The sequence below is a fragment of the Athene noctua genome, chromosome 12 (assembly GCF_965140245.1).
Source record: "Athene noctua chromosome 12, bAthNoc1.hap1.1, whole genome shotgun sequence".
Classification (NCBI taxonomy): domain Eukaryota; kingdom Metazoa; phylum Chordata; class Aves; order Strigiformes; family Strigidae; genus Athene; species Athene noctua.
The window spans coordinates 15,621,710-15,638,607 of record NC_134048.1 but is presented as its reverse complement, the minus strand read 5'-3'; the positions used below and the strand labels follow the sequence as shown (position 1 = coordinate 15,638,607).

The 16,898-nt window shown below is 37.1% G+C and overlaps 1 protein-coding gene across 1 annotated transcript in view; it reads right to left on the bottom strand.

The window, feature by feature from the left end:
- Positions 1 to 530: 530 nt before the first annotated feature.
- The window catches only part of CLINT1 (clathrin interactor 1), a 53,754-nt gene continuing 37,386 nt past the window's right edge, over positions 531 to 16,898 (bottom strand). The window contains exons 7-12 of the mRNA XM_074916276.1: positions 12,895 to 13,138; positions 12,303 to 12,384; positions 7,885 to 7,962; positions 3,638 to 3,933; positions 2,766 to 2,970; positions 531 to 2,277 (exon numbers count right to left, since the gene is read on the bottom strand). Coding sequence (XP_074772377.1) covers positions 1,916 to 2,277; positions 2,766 to 2,970; positions 3,638 to 3,933; positions 7,885 to 7,962; positions 12,303 to 12,384; positions 12,895 to 13,138 — 1,267 coding nt within the window. The 3' untranslated portion in view covers positions 531 to 1,915. The remainder of the gene's footprint in view (positions 2,278 to 2,765; positions 2,971 to 3,637; positions 3,934 to 7,884; positions 7,963 to 12,302; positions 12,385 to 12,894; positions 13,139 to 16,898) is intronic.

Here is a 16,898-nt window from a genome sequence, read left to right as displayed (position 1 = left end):
GAACCAGTTTGAGTCTTCCCATCTGTTAGAACTAGAGGTTCAGAGATGATTATTCCACATAAGTTTAAAGGTTTCAGAACAGGAACCAGAGCGCTCTCTCCTACTCAGCCGTTAAAGCCTGCCTTGATTACTTTGATGTAACAACACTTGAAAGCTTCTATTCTTTGAAACTAATTTAAACACATTGAATTGTTGAAAGATTAAAAACCGCAGTCAGCTAATTACACTCACTCTCATCTCTTATTCAGCAAATGAATCACTTTTCATTACCACTTAGCTGAAGTACATGAATTTCTGCCTAATTAGAAATGTTGTAGATGGAGCATTAGCAAGGCTGGAGCGGGTCAGGATATCTTGCCTGCTTCATTTTTAATTCCTAACAGTAGAGCCAGATAGGAAAGGCTTCAGATAAGAAGTCATTAAACAATTTTAAATTATTTATAAAAATTACTTTGCCCAAATTATAATTATTTTTTTTCCCAAATGCTCTCATAAACGTCAAATGGAATGAAAGGAAAAGCAGCCCAACATTGATTTTAATGAACATTTTAATGTTATGTATAACAGAACATTATGAATACAATGGAAACAAAGTTTTATCAATTTAATAATAAAAAAGAAATCCAACATAAGAAAAGGGAGGCAATAAATTTCATACCTATAGTATAGTGCTTATTCTTAACAATATTCTCAGCTTGTGAATATAACAATGTCTGTGTTCCAGATTCTAGAATCATGATGTGAACGTAAATGCAGAATTACAGAAGGAAAAACAAAAACCTTAATTCATTTTGTTTTCAGTAAATCAGTAAAATCTTTGACTGCTACAGGTTTCCTTTATTAATATATATATATTTTTTAACTCATCTATTGGATTCCACAGCTGCTAATGCTGTATTTACACAAAAGAATCACCAAATGTTGTATAAAAGCTAAGATCCAATGCTGTTCGATTAGGTAGGGTTATAGGTTTACATAACTCAAGTGTAATTTACCTTGTTATTTGTTTGTAATGATGCAAAAAATAAATATTTTTGCCTTATGACTGCTCCTGATGCTCTAAACCAGTGGCTTCATAGGGATATTGGTGGCACAAAGGATGCCAAGTGCCACTGTAAAAGAACTGCAAGAAAGTGCATTTTCTGGAGTTTTCTGAAAGGAAACCTTCCAGCAGTCTTGGATAAAGCTTCTCCCGGACTTGCACTGGATATCAGTTATAACAATAGAAGCAAGTTAAGACCCCAAAAATCTGTTGATCACCAAATTGCTGAGAGAGGATTTACACAATAAAAATTTGGGTAATATAGCAGTGTGGCTGGAACATTAGCAAAAGTATATATACATTCCAGGTCCCTTTGAATTAGCCATAATCACATATGTAAGCCATTTTTGGACAAAAATATATATTCTTATAAAAAACTGATCATAGTACTTGAGTGACTTCAATTGTGGACTCAGTGGTAGTAAAAGGAATGATCCAATTATGACAAAGCGATCAGGGAGAGAGGGGAAAAGAAAGTCAAGCTCTTCAAGAAAAAAGAAAAGTATAAAATTAGATTCAAACATTTTTACCCAACCCCAATTCCAGTCTTCCATCAAGTCTCAAAGATAAAATTGGTTCTTCTGCGTAGGAAAGGTTTTTTGATGTCTCAATACAAATAATTTTGCAAAATCATCTAACACATTCCTTAGAAGAACCTTTCTCCTCTCCAGAATTTGAACACTAGTTATTTCAACACTTAGAAAATAGCTTTTGGTTCTTTATGTAGACACTTTAACGGATAAAGGAAAAAGAAAAGTATTGATCGGTGTTTTCCATCCCTTCCCCAGCTCTATTTGTGCAGCTAAAAATCCTTCATTCAGTCTGCCCATTTATTTTCTTTTTCTATCATTTTATTTATTTATTTTACAATCTTTATTTGCTAAAATTGGCAAAATTCGCAAAGGCATCTTGCTTGGGTTGCACAGTCCCAGGAGTCAGAGAGGTCATAGCGATATTGGGTACCCCCATTCCTATTGTGCCCGTCAAACCCATGCCTGTAGCTGGCACTCCCATGTTCATGTTTATTCCCATCATTCCCTGGTTCATCATAGGCGTGGGTCCCATGGAGGTCATTCCCATCGTACCTGACATCACACTGGGCATTCCCATCCCCACAGGAACGGGCCCTCCCATCAGTGGGCTCGTCTGGGGTCGAACAGGCATCATGTTAGGCTGAGGACTGAGGTTCACGGCTGCAAAGTTTTGAGTCATGACATTCATAGGTTGCTGCATATCTGTAAAAGAGACAACAGGATGCAAAAATCATTAATCAGAATCTGATGCTGAAGGTGCTCATGTATTTTAAGAAACTTACGTGTTAACTGCTGTGAACAAAGACATGATGGCCAAAAAGGCAGCTATTTCACTCATTTCCCTACTTTCTGTGTGAAGACTCAGAAAACTTTTGTAGCAGTTTTAAACAGCATTTTATAAGAATACATGCTACCATGCATATTCTTGAGGAATTCTAGAGATTAGGAAGCCTGAAATCAAGATACTGCAATGGTGCAAACTCTACAGTGAATGTACAGATACCAGCCTACTAGCATGTCAGCCTTTGTTTAGAAAATACCACTTGTGTCAGAACCATCGGAGTAGTTTAAGAAACAATTATGCCTAAATGTAAAAAACCAGTAACTGACAGAATACTCCATCTCAAGAGCAGCCTACTAAACACACACAGGGCTCAGTGTGCATGCAAAGCAGTGCAATAATCACTTACTTTGTTGCTGCATCATGGTATTAAGTGATGGCTGCTGGGGTTTGGAAGGCTGCATCCCAGGTACTAAATTGTCCAAACTGATATTTACACTGGGATCTGACCAAGTTGAGGGTAGAGTTTTGCTTGCATTCTTCTGCACCATCTCTGTGCTTGCATTATAAAGAGGGTTAGGCTTCGGCATCATAGTGTTCACACTTTGCAGAGGCTAAAAAAGAAAAGTCTGTTGAGATCCACTTGAAACAATTTACCAATAAGAATCAGGACTAAAGAATAAGTGTTAATTTTGCCACAGAAGACAATAAAAAGCCAATGAGATTTTTAGCCATGAACTTCAGCTCTTCCAAAGCAGTGCTGCCATGTTCTGTTACATCATTAGAATGGGGTAAAAGAGTATTTTGTAAGCTAGCAACAAGCTCCCATATCAATATGTGGAACGACATTGATCCCCTGCAGTCAAGTTGTGAACAAAAGCCAAGGTGACCTGTTATGGTTTCCAAAAACACTCTCCACTGGAGAATAGAATGGTCCTCGCCTCCATCTACTTGAAGCTGGAAACTTTCTGTGGAGGGTGGCTTTAAGATTTAAAATATTAACCACCTCATCTTCCCCAACAAAACAGCAACACTTCATAGAACCACGAAGTCCCTCTCAGAGAAGACTAGCTTATAAAAAGAGGCTTTTCAAGAATATCTGACACTTTAGAAGGCTACTCAAACATTTTTGGACATAACTTTCTTACAAAATGCTGATCACAACATCCAGGCAATGGTATAGATTCCAGGAGTAGAATGGATTAATTTTCAATGTTGTCATTAAGGAGAAGGCAAAAGATTGAGGAAGGTCATTAGCAAACTGTACAAATAGCCACATACCTGTGACCTTGACATGGGTAAACTGATGCCCACAGCATTGGAGCTCATCATAGAGAAATTCATACTTTGTGAAGAGGTCATGGTTGTCTGAGAGGGGCCCATCAAATCAAAAAGATCAGTAGAATTTGAAGCAGTTGGAGGCTGGCCAGATGCTGGCTGTGAGCTACTGAAGAGCTCCATAGCTGGCTGCGGTGCCGTGCTGCTGAAGAGCTCTCCAGATGAAGCACTGGGACAAGGAGAAGCTTGGTTGAAGGCACTCCAGTCACCAAAATCTCCATTTCCACTTGTTGCTGTACCTGAAGGAAAGGCAACAGTGCAGCAGGAAGGAAGAGAGAGAAGAAAGGCAGAATTTAGAGAAAGGCACTGAGCAAATGCCATATTCTATGAACTGAAACAAACGAGAGCTGATCTGTGTCCGTCCAGATTAACATCTGCAGGTAGAACCTCCATCTGGACATCACTCCCTCTCATGAATATTCCAACAATTTTAACGAGGTAGCAAAGGAAATATGAAACACCCATGCACATAAAGTAGAGGATGTTTGATAACATCACCTGTGGATGCAAGATAAGTAGAGACAGGTTTTCTTTAGTTGAAATATGACTGAAAGATAACTTAGGAGTAGATTGGAGGCTCTAGTCAAAATACCACCTAGAATTTTGATAATATTTATCAACTTTTTATCTCAGAGCTCTGGTATTTGCTGAGAGAACAGTTGTCAGGAATAAGCCACTTGATAAAGCAAAGACAACTACTTCAAAATTTGTTGATATACAATTAGTAACTCTTTCTATAAAACAATGTCGAGGGGAATAAAATACAGAACTCTGGAAGTGGGCTGCCAGGGAAGTCTTATTTGAGGTGGTAAGGAATACTTTCTTCCCATCCCATGAAGTGCTCATGTAAAACAGATTAAATTTTCTAAATTTGATTCCCGAACTAAATGCCTTGGCTTGAAGCAGAAATTGTCTTGGATCTAGCAATTCTCTTGGCAAAAGCTTTGCTCACCTCTCAGTTCATCACTTAAACTTTGTTTCACTTCAGTATACCAGGGCTTTTGTAGACAAACATTTAAATCAAAACACAGTAACTTACAGCTTTCTGTAGAGAAGCCTAACAGTTATGTGTTGTAGACAACTGCAAGGGTACCTATTTCAGGACCACAGATGTCCAGAGACATAAAGCAGTGACCTGAGAATATGCCATAACCTTTGAGTCAAGTGGGAGATGTTACCTACCTTAAAAACACATGTTTTCGTATTAACAAGGAACAGGTTACTTCACAGGAGTGATAGGGGAAGAAAAGCTTAGAAAAACATCTACAGGAGATGCTAAAAAAAAAAGCAATGCCATTTAAACAGCCCTCATTACTACGCAGTGAAGTTTGGGCCATTGTGCAGGTCAGCTTTTTGATTATGTCTCTGATACACTTCTGGTACTTCAGCTAAGTGACAACCAATGTCATTGCCATACAAAATGAAATGTGAGTTCTAATGAACAGTTAAATAATCTGCTGAATTTCTTTAGATGAGTGAATGAAGACTCAAACACATAAAGCTGGGGTAGATGAATCTAGTGCCAGTTTCCACGTCCTGACCTATGCAATGGCTAGTTCTTAGCAGCCATCCATAGTAATTTTCTACAGCTGTATTCTACCGACTCAGAAGGTAACTGCAGTCCTCTTACACTCCATACACATATTTATCCACATGCACCTTCAACCTTTAGTCATCTTTATCTTTACCAATACATCAGAATTTAAAGAACAGTAGGAAAGTAAATCTGTTCACAAAATCCAAGCATGGCCAACAACTTCAGTGCATGAAGTGGACTAATATTCATTAGCTTAGGGCCTTACTAGAACATTTGCTTTGATCTCCCTCACAAAGAAGTGCTATATTAGAATGTTTCAATTAGTATTACATATTAAAAATTAAAACCTACTTTAAATATTCCTGATAGATAAGTAAATGCTGAGTATGCTCCTTCTGTGTTCAGACCTGTGCACTGAGCACCAATAATGGAAGTGGGGGTAAAAGGGATAAGGGTTTGCCCCTTCAGTAGAACTTCAAAGATGATTAATCAAGAAGGAAAAGATTTCTAGAGGGGCTTATGCTGTTCAGGAATGATTAATCATTTCACAGGACTCCCTGTCCCTTGCATAATGGTGATTGGAATAGATTAATCATGTTAATGCAGATAAAGGATTGTATCAATTTAGACTGTATTAACACAGAAATTATTTGCATAGTAGGCGGCTTTGTGTTTGCAAAACAACTTGGTTTTGACTAAGAAAGCCTGTAAAAACAATAGAGCAGTTCTTTCCTGCCAAGCAAATTAAAGGTGTATTAACTAATCCACGCCCAGTACAGCTTTTCTAACACAGCAAAATAAAGGAAGAGATATAAACATGCTGACTAAAAGCTGGCTTGCAGGTAGATTTGCTGATCAACCTCTTTGCTATTCTTCTCTCATTTTGGACTTATTTCTACACTCTGGCTGAGAACCCCCAGTCAAAAATACCAGTATTGCCCAAATTAACTTCACAGAAGATAGCCATTCAGCTCCCTCCACTCCACATTTGCTTGCAGCACTGTCCTGTCTGGGTAGCACTGTAGGCTCCCAAAACCACTCCATGAAAAGAAGCTGACTGCTTTAGGCAGCTTCCCAGAATATTTGATTTTCTTTTCAGTCCAATTTTAAGGGGAAACATTTTTCAGATGGTGGCCATGTCTACATAACAGCTTGTGTGTTTGCATGCAAAATGACTGCACGTGCACCGAGCCAGCTGTATGGCCACATGACAGCTCTAAACCACATGCCCTGCAACCAGGCAAGGACAGAACTGAGTGCTGTCCCAACAAGCATTACTAAAGTCTTGCTCTTACGATCAGTCAGTTCATGCCTGACTTATAAAAGATCTAGATATCTTTTATTTAATAGGATTCTCCTAAAAGGGAAAGGGACTGGAACAAATTGTTATTTAGCCAAGCTAAAATAAAATGTTGTCAGCTTCATCCCACAGATGAATATATGCAACTTCAAAAGCCATCAGTGAGGTTGGACTGTGTATGGAAGACAAACTTGACTAAATTCCGCTCCAACATACCATGCCTTCCAGTAGTAACCCAGACTGAAGTTTCGGAAACAGCCTGTCTCAGGCTCCCCTCATTATGCCATATGACAAGGCCACCATAATTGTGTTTCTCTAAACAATTACAGACTTTTTTTTTTTTTTTTAAATCTTACGTGACAGGTGGGAGCTGAGGACATCTTTAGGGACTCGTTTTTCTAGCACAGGTGGGCTGCTGTTTTCCACTGAACATGATCTCATCTTTTGGTTTTGCTCAACTTACCCATTTACTTCAGTATCCTGTCCATAACATTAAAGTTCTTAAGACTGATCTGGACCTTATGCACATGTTCAGAAACTATAAAGAGCAGCACAAAACCCTTCTAACAACTTTTCACTTCATAGCATTACTACAAGCAAGCAAACCAAACTATCAAGCACTTCACACAAGTCTTTTTATCCCACCAGAGCAGCTAGCTTTTTTTCAGATACAGGTAGGTATTAATTATTAAAAAAACAACTTGCAAACTGTTAGCTGAAGCATTAGAAAAATGACTGCTTTTTATTGCAAATCAAAGTTGAATAACCTTAAACACTGGAAAGACTATGATGATTAATAATGTGAATGGTCCTATCACTACAGTCAATTTTCCAATCACTTTTGAAACACAAATACTGTCATCCTGAAGCATTCATCACTGTAGAACTCCAATTAATACAGTTCTTTGCCCACAAGTGCAAAAGCGGAATGCGCTAGGTTCTTTTTAAAAATTGTTTAGTGAGCACTCTTCAGCCTGCATTTAGACCCACACTTGTTTGTTTCAGGTTTTACTTTTCCACTCCAGAAGTCACATCTTATTTCAGTGCAGTTCAAAATTATCCTTGGAGCCAAGTTTTAAGTCTTATTATGTGCTTATATTATATTATTAGGTGAACACGGTTATATTTTTAACTCCTAGTAACATTTCTCTGAAATAAAGTGCATTACAAGTTTCAGGTCCAATGAGACACATGCCAGACAGTGGATTCTTCCTTACTCAGTATAGCACTTGCCATCCAGTTGCATAAACACAAATTGCCCTGGAAAGGGAAGGGACTTTCAGTAATGCCATGTGGCATCTCCCCCTCTCTTTCTGCCCTTAAACAGCATTTTAATCTGGAAATTAATCCTACCTTGCGATGATGGGAAACTTGCTGAAGCAGCAGCTGAACTAAAATCAGCAAATCCTCCAAATGGGTCAGTTGATCCACCTAGAAACAGAAGGAAGCCAAATGCTGTTACAGGATTGTGCAAGATCCATTGCAATAACTGCATGCAGGATTTATGAAGAAAAGCTGTTCCGTATTTGGCAAGATGGATTTTATTGATTCTGCTCCTTAAGTCGGCACTGTTTTCCTCTTCATCACCATACTATATTTATACAAGCCTGCAACAATAAACTGGATTCTCTCCAACTAGCTTGCCAATCTTGCAATTTTGTTTTCCTAGGGAAGAACTAAAAGATGCAAGTTTTTGCTATCTCTAAATATAAATGTAGAGAGATTAAAAAGGTTATCAAGTTTTTAACTAGTGAGGTATGCTACTAGTTTGACAGTTTGTCAAATTAAAACTTGGAAGTGTAACATATGAACGCCAAACATTCTTACTGTATAAAAGTTAATTTATTATTCTTACTATGAAAAATTGCATGTCGCTTTATATTTAGTTTTTGTGTTACTTAAAGCATGAATGATTCTGCAATGATCTTGAATTGGGATTTCAAGGACAGAGCTTGTATTTGTGTTCATTATTTTATAAGTTTTCTTCCTTTCGACAGCAGGAACACTAAGTTTTCCAGCCAGACATTTGTATACAGCATATAAATTATTAACTTCTGAATACAGCATAGTAACAATTTTTCACAAAAAAATACAGCCAAGGTATAAAAACAGAAGAAAGATTTAAGAACCATATTGGAAAGCTGCTTTTTTTTAATGAATAAAAGCCATTTACAAAAAAATCATCCAATTATCCTTGATAAGCTCTTAAGTAGGTATTCCACTGACCTGGGAAAACTAAGAAGTTGACCTTATTTGTTTGTCCTCAAAGATTTCACCTCCAAGAAGTCCCACCCTTAGAAGAAGCTGCAGCAGTTCAATTATTTTGCTTTTAGTGTTATGTGTACATTATATAGGTTACATCACAGCTGCTTAGCCTGCAGTGCTTAGAAACTAGCCAGGTGGGACTGGAACATCTGTGCTGCACTCAAACATCACCAGGGACAGCTTCCAACATCTGGTGCCATTTCTGAATTGTCTTATCGCTGCAAGACATTCTGCCCCATCTGCTACTCTCAACTGGGTTAATTAAACTAGAACCATCTCCTTTTTAATAAATGGCTAGCAGTAATAAAAGGAACCATTCACTTTCTAATACATGTGTACTTGTATTTCTTTTTAATGTTATTTTACTGTAGACATTGCCAGGAAGGCGACTGTTCTTCCAAGGGGAAATGTCTTTTCTTGCTGAGTGTGTAACATATGATATAAAACATGAGAAGGGAGCAAGGATGGTCTCTTCACATTTTCAGAAATACAGCACTACTGAAATCCTTTTACCACCTTTTCAAGAAGGAAAAGATTTCACACAAAGTTAAAACATTTCTTAAATTCTGAAGTATCCAATAAGCATCTTACATATGTTTATATGTGGATTTTATACTGAATGCAACCTGAAAATGAAGGGTGAGATAAGCCAGTGAAATATCAAGCTAAAAACCTGCTCTGATCCTGTTTACTCTGCCTACTGCAATGAACATTTTCAAACAATTTTTTTCATCACATGTCCTTACAGAGTTCAGAACAGGTTAATGGCTTGAGAGTTTATATGCAGAATGAGCAACACAGATGACATACTCTTGACCACATCCTCAAGAAAAAAAAAAAAAAAAAAAATCACTGCTCATGTGCTATGCCTATTATCCCTGGGCTGTTTGACAAAGTATCTAGGGATTAATTTAATTTTAAAAGCAGAACTAGGTTCAAAACCAAAATAACCCCTTAATATTCTCAGTCAAGTCAACTTTTCCTCCACCTCTATTGCCTGTTTTCAAATGAAACTGAGTTGCAGAGCGCAGTGGCAGAGCTTAAGCTGAATACAGTAACTCTGTAAAGAAACATATCACCAGCTAAATTTAAAGAATCTCATCTCTAGTAACACCAAAAAATTTCTTCCAGCAGGTCTAACCACAGATCCTACATCTTCTCAGATTGCTCCTTTATGGCAACCAACCCTCCTCACCTACAAACTGTGTTGCTTTAGTAATGTGTAAACCCCCCCAAGCCTCCCCACCCTTCTTCCACATCTCTGCACCTGAAAATACAGAGATAAGCAAATTCTGAGTTCCCTGAATTCACATGACTTCCCTGACAGTTTCTTCACAGGACAGATCAAAGGCTGCATTTGACCCTTTCCCTGTGTCTTCCCTGACACTGGGAATGTTCCCACACCCTGTGCTGCAAGGAACAGTGGTCATAACAAGTGACCTGCACGTGAAGGACAGTGCTAATCTTCTCAACATGAGTTATCCTCAAAGATTCCCATGTGAGATCTGTCACTACAAATGAACCCTTTCCATCTGCCTTCCCAGGTCAGCAAAGAGGTTATTTAGCAGGACCAGCTGGTAATATGCCTCTTCTCAACACTATTTCTAAATGCTGCTTTTGAAAAAGAAGAAAAAAGGCAAAAAAGAAAAAAGGCTTACTACAGCAAAGAACTAAACTGCTGAAAGATTCAAATATATTGTAATATGGAAGCTGCCATAGTTCTGTTTGAAATATGGGAAGGCTCACTTTGAAGTGGAAACATCTATTCTCAATGTGATTTTGTTTCTATACATAAAAATAAAAACATACATGTGTATATAAATTTTTAAAAAAGGCTCTAATCTCTTTTCCCATTAGAACCGGATAGAAGTCCCAGTATTGATTTGGGGCAGTGGTTCAGATACAGGATCTTAAAATTCCACAGCACTGTGGTAACTCCAATGAACACCTTTGCATATGAAGTTAATAAAATCAGAAAATAACGCAAAATAGGTTGTTCCTTAAATCCGTGCATAAAAGAACAGATGCATGAAATTCATCTTATTCCTTAACCATTAGGAATTAACATGTATTTCAGAACAGACACATAAACTTTATCTACTCTCCCCAAAATAAAGGTGAACAGTTTTTAAGATCTACCAGAAATAAGGAAGAAAAGATTGGGACAGATCTCTGACACTAAATTACCATGACAATTTCCCTCTACTCCAATAGAATTTTCATGTATTTTATAATCTATTAAATACTTACAGGGGTAGCATTTTGGTAGCCTGTGATGAAAGGAACTGCGTTGCACAGAGTGCTCATAATACTGACTTTGCTCATACATTATAATAAAAATACCTAGTGTAACATATTACAGGGGTTCCCGCTACAATACACCCAGAAGTGGTGTATGTTCAGACACAAGAGCAGTCTTTACATATTTATAAATGCGGCCACCTTGCCACACAAGTGGGTCTCCACCCACTCTGGACTGCCATTTTTTGGTACAGGCTCTGTGACTTTACACTGTCTTTAAAAGAAAGACTGAAGCTCAGTATCTGTTGTCCTCAAGATATTCACATTGTTTGTAGAAGTGTACGTGTGTACGTCCCCATACATTTATAATAAAGAGAAGTTGCTTATCTGTAATGGAAAGTAGTTGCATGAAAGGTTTCTATCTATGTAAAGGCTCATATTATTGGCTATTGAAAGTGATCTTTAAACAAAAATTCTGCCCACAGTTAACTCTCTCCCAGCTGTGCCCTTAGACCACAAGTGCATGGAAGTCCTTTTTCTATTTCATGCTATCAAGACTGTTGATATTAAGAACCTGTAAGCACAATAACAAATCTTTATGAAGTTTTACGTTTTGTAAAGCAAACTACCAAACCCCTCAGCCCATCTATCAATCCTGTACGCAATGCACTGAAATTTAACACACTTCTAAAAAGAAAGTGCATTTTGAGACTGTAAGGGTAACTCCATATGAAGGTTAATGGACTTAAAATTCAACTGCACATTCAGAGAGTGAAGGGATATGTTTCATAATGAATAATTTTACTTTTAGGTATTATTTCCTTTTACTTTTTGGTATTAGGGTTGGGATCAACCAAGTACCAAGACAAAATAAGATAAAAAACAATTTTGCCATATAGTTTAGATGAAAGCTTATATGAAGATCATCCATCTCCAGGTGCCTTAGCCTTTGAATTGCACTATGAGAAATGCTTGAATGTGAATGGATTGCACTCGCTTTTAGAGTTAATTATAAATAACTGCATTACAAACACAGTTTCTGACAGACTGATCTGGCAGTTAATCTTTATGCTGCTGCTATCATTTATTAGTCCTATGCATAGCACATACAGTACCTTGCTACAAAAGGTTCTAGGCAACTCTAAATTTTTTGAGTATTCATTTCTCAATCTACTACTCTATATAACAACAAACAAGGTTAACCTCAGAAATGGTTCAAAATAAGTGAAAAAATAAAATAAATTATTAAACCAAAATGTGCCTACCTGTTGAAACTGGCTGACTAGCTCCATCAAACAATAGATCAACCAGGTCATTAGATGACTTGCTGCCAGATGGTACAGAAGCCTGAAGAAGAAATCAGTTTTCAGCTTGTCAGATCACTCATCTTAAATAACATTAAGAAGTTTTCTGCACTTTTGGGGTACTTTGGTGTTTTTTTTTTTTTTGGAGATGGCAGATTTGTTTTTGAATCACCAGAACCTGGCTAAATTTCAAATCAAACAGCAAGTGGCGCTTTTTTTTCTCTGATAATTGAAGAACTTGATAACTTGTCTGTAAGTGCGCAGGCTCAATGAATCCTTCACACTTCAGGGCAAGATTTTATCTTTGCTTTCCTGAAGAGAGTAAAACACAGTAATGACTAAGTTTAAAATTTCTACATCTTAAAGCAATCACACAAAAAGGCATTCTGAAATTAAACTGTCCCATTGCGTCTGAAAACCCCAATTAAACATTTTTGATAAAATAGTTCCCTTGAAGGCTGCATAGCAAAAATTCTATCCTAAACTAGAAATTCTCAGAGGTTAGAAGAAAACTGTTTCCAAAGTCATGTTTTATTGTGCTCTGCTGTCTCACCTTTGCTGTCGGCTGTGCAGTATGAGCAGCAACATTCTGTTCTGGACTTGCTTTATCCCCTGTATAATGTGCTGCTGCTCCCAAGTCAATGGTTTTTGAAGGATTTGCTGTGCGTTTATGTCTGGTGGTGGTAGTTTCTGTAGCCTGTGTAATGTGAATGTGTTTTGTTGTCACAGTCTCCTCTTCATCTTTAAATTCAGCTTTGGGAGATTTACCTCTTCTTGATTTTTCCTCATCACTGTCACTGGAAAAACAAAAGCAATGGAAAACAATTCATGATGGACTTAAATGGACATGTGGCTTAAGCCACTAGAGTTTTGGTTACCGCAGGTCCTTGTAACAATACTGCTTCTTCCTACATTTGAGAAAGGAAATACCCTTACATAACGCATCTACAGAACACAGCATAGCACCTATTGTACCAAAGTGATGAAGAAAAGCAAGTTATTTTGTTAAACATTCACTGCAGAGTCCACGGCAGAGGATAATAGGAAATCAGTGTTTAAATCCAGTACATTTAATTACCTTCTGACAGGAACGCCCCCACACATTATGTAACACTTCAACAACAAAAAGTTAAGTTGGCAGGTCTGCTCAGTACTTACACCAAGAGACAGAAAGCAGTGAACCAGATACAGGTGCTATCAGATTTTGAGAATTCCATTCCTGTTTCAGCTCATTTCCCTTTCCAGAGAAACAGTATTTTATATTCTTTAAAATATTTGTGGAAAAAGAATGCTTACAGAATTATGCAATGCAATGATATTATTAATTTTCTATCACAGAACACACATTTATTCTTAAAATGTAGAACAACAGAAGTGTCACCATTTTAGGGAAAAACTTTTTAGATGTCACTGTGAAATATTTAATCTGTTACATTTTAAGCCTTTCACAAACAAACCAATTGCCCCCCCCCCCCCGTCATGTTGCCTGTTATCATCAACATAAGATTTGTACATAACAGTGAAAATTGCTGTCGAGAAAGCTTAAATACATCGAAATGTATTTTGAAATAGTAATTCCCTTAGCAACATAGTTAAAAGTGGAAGGTTTTTATATTTTAATAATGCACTAGAATACTAAAGCTGCAAAAATTTAAGAAAGGCCGTCCCTTTGTCAGTGGGAATATGACAGTAACTGCAATATACTCTGGAGGGTAGCCTTTGTTCTCTGTTAACAATAGTGGGCTTTTTGGAATACATTGCATGTGTCATTTCCTCTATGCATATTACCCACTCACCACTGGGGATGGCTCAATTCATTAACATCAGTGAATATAAATGATCGCTCCCTTTTTTTAATCTTTTAATTTTAAAAGTAAATTATCAGAGCTGCTGGCCAACCTAGTGACTATTGGCATTTGCTTGAGCCAGCCATAGGCAAGTAAGCTTGCATGGCAGCACCTAACTTTACTCTCCCAAAGCACTTCAACCCGGACTTGCAACAACAGGCCTACTGTTCCAGCTCCGGATTGCTGCAGATAGCCCACTTATGTACACAAATACATCAGACAGTACTACTAACCACATTTTCACTTGTGACATCAGGATTTTAGCACAAGCCCCCAGAGGAGACTGATCTGCACATTAGCATGGTATATACATGGTACATCCATTCTCAGAGCCTCAGAGGCATGTGGATGATGTTGCCATTTAGACATGTATGTATTGAAAGTATCTAAGACCAGGACATCCACAACTAGGGCTCAGTCTCTTAAAACCTGCTGCAGTGTATTTCTTATCACTACAGTCTGCCTAGTCCATATACACATTCTGTGGGTTAAGTGATTGACAACCATTGAGGTCTGATCAATGGAGCTATTGCTACAGAACTGTTCGAGATCAATCTCATTAATGCAAGAATGGAAAAGTGAGTCCTTAGTGATCTACAGCAAAACAAATGACTAAAAGCTTTTGAGAAAAGAAATTAAATGTATGTGCCAGAAAGCAGGACAAATATTACAATATTCTATTTTCTATGACAACCTGCACTGCTTCCAAACTGTCTCAGGAGATCAGTTTTTTATTTTTCTTTAATGGTCACATTAACAAAAAAAGAAATTATTACAGATTAATGTTCCCTTTAAGTGTGTTTACTGTGCTCAGAACAGTAAAATTGCAGTGCTTCATCTGAGAATTGCAGAATGAACTTAAAAATAAAACTTATAGCTAACTTTGTACCAAATAATTAAAAAAAACTTCTGCAAAGAAAGTACGTGGTTTCAACTTCCAGAAGTCGAAGTATGGATACATGCTCTTCTTTGTCTTAAGGTTTTTGTGGTGTGGGGATTTTTTTAAAAAACATTCTTTAAGGCAATAAAAATGGTTTACCAATATGTTAAGACTATTGGAATTATACCCTACTGCAGAAGTAATCCTTTACATGGAAGTTGCCTTTAAACATGGCTGTGGCATCCTTTTATGGGTGTACACTAAACATCTGGCTTCCTTTCTATTCTGTTACCTTTCTGAATACTGGAAAAACACGGATTGACAGAGTTTTAAGAATTCTTATGAAAAAAGCACAATGTTTCAGAAAAAACCCTGTATATCTGCAGGTAATTTAAAAAAACAGAACTTCAGCGTAGAAGGCTAGACTTGGCAGCAATTGGTTTATTTGCCTAAGACCTAAGAACTAACAAAGCACTATGAAAGAAAACCAGAAGTTTTCCCATTCCATGGGTTATTGTTTCTGGTCTTCTCTGTTTCCAAGGGGATAATCTAATTGCCCACCAGCAGTACTAACATTTTTCTTCTAAAGGGACAAAAAAAAAAGCAGACTAGGCTTCTCCAGTTAGCTGCGTGAACTGCAGTTTCACTGAAATCCACTGTAAACTAAAGCCAGCTATATCACAGGAAATACTGGAAAAACACGGATTGACAGAGTTTTAAGAATTCTTATGAAAAAAGCACAATGTTTCAGAAAAAACCCTGTATATCTGCAGGTAATTTAAAAAAACAGAACTTCAGCGTAGAAGATTACTTCAAGCATTATTTTTTTTTCCTTCTATGCAAACTACTAGCTTTGCAAGTAGAGTTAGAAATCCATAAGTTTGGCCAAGCTCTTCTGGTGTGTATACTGGAGGTAAAGATTGTGTCATCCAAATTCCATTAACCACTCACTGTGAAGATGTGTAAGTCACATTCATTATTGTGCTTCAAGACCTTTACTGGCTTTACAGTATTGAAGTAATAATGATTTATAAAGCTATTAAGATAGAAACAATAGAATATATAACAGCATATTTGCCAGCTGAGTGAGTATCACCATTTAGTCACTTTTCCAAGGGAAATGGCAACTTAATTCAATGTTATTATATAGCAGCAGGCTACAAATAAGCTAGTACAATTTTTGGAGGCATTTTTTGGTGTTTTTAGAAGAAAATTGCTGAAGTGTGAAAACACAGAAATGCATGGATTTCATGAAGCATTTACAAGAGAATGTTATGCTGTTGTGAGCTTAAGTCACATGATAATTAAAATTTCATGTTTCAGTTTCAATATTTAAGTTCATGCAAAATACAGTATTCTGTTAATACAACATGAATTATAAGGTTTGTATTTACAGTATCTAAGTATAAATAGACATTCTATAACCTTAAGTTTAATTTTCTTGGATCCTCATGCCTTCTGTGGAAAGAAACCCCTTCATTTCAACACTCTGATAAAATACCTTCCATTATTGTCTAATCACCATGCCAAGAGAAGCCAAAAGGAAATTTCAGCTGGGAGCTGAAGCAATGTTAGAGAAGCCATATTGGTGTAACCTGGATTCCTTCTTACGGCAGGATAACCTGCAACTACCAAATTGTTTTTTCTTATGTTCCCAAAAAAATCCTCCTTTCATTTCAAGTCCTGAGTTTATTACTTTCATAAATTTCAAGACAAATACCACACCAGACATTTACCAGAAAGTCAAAGAAAAATTAAAAAGGGACAACGGTAACATGAGCAAAACTAAAATGAAAAATGTAGTATTAGACAGAGAAAAAAAGATCATCA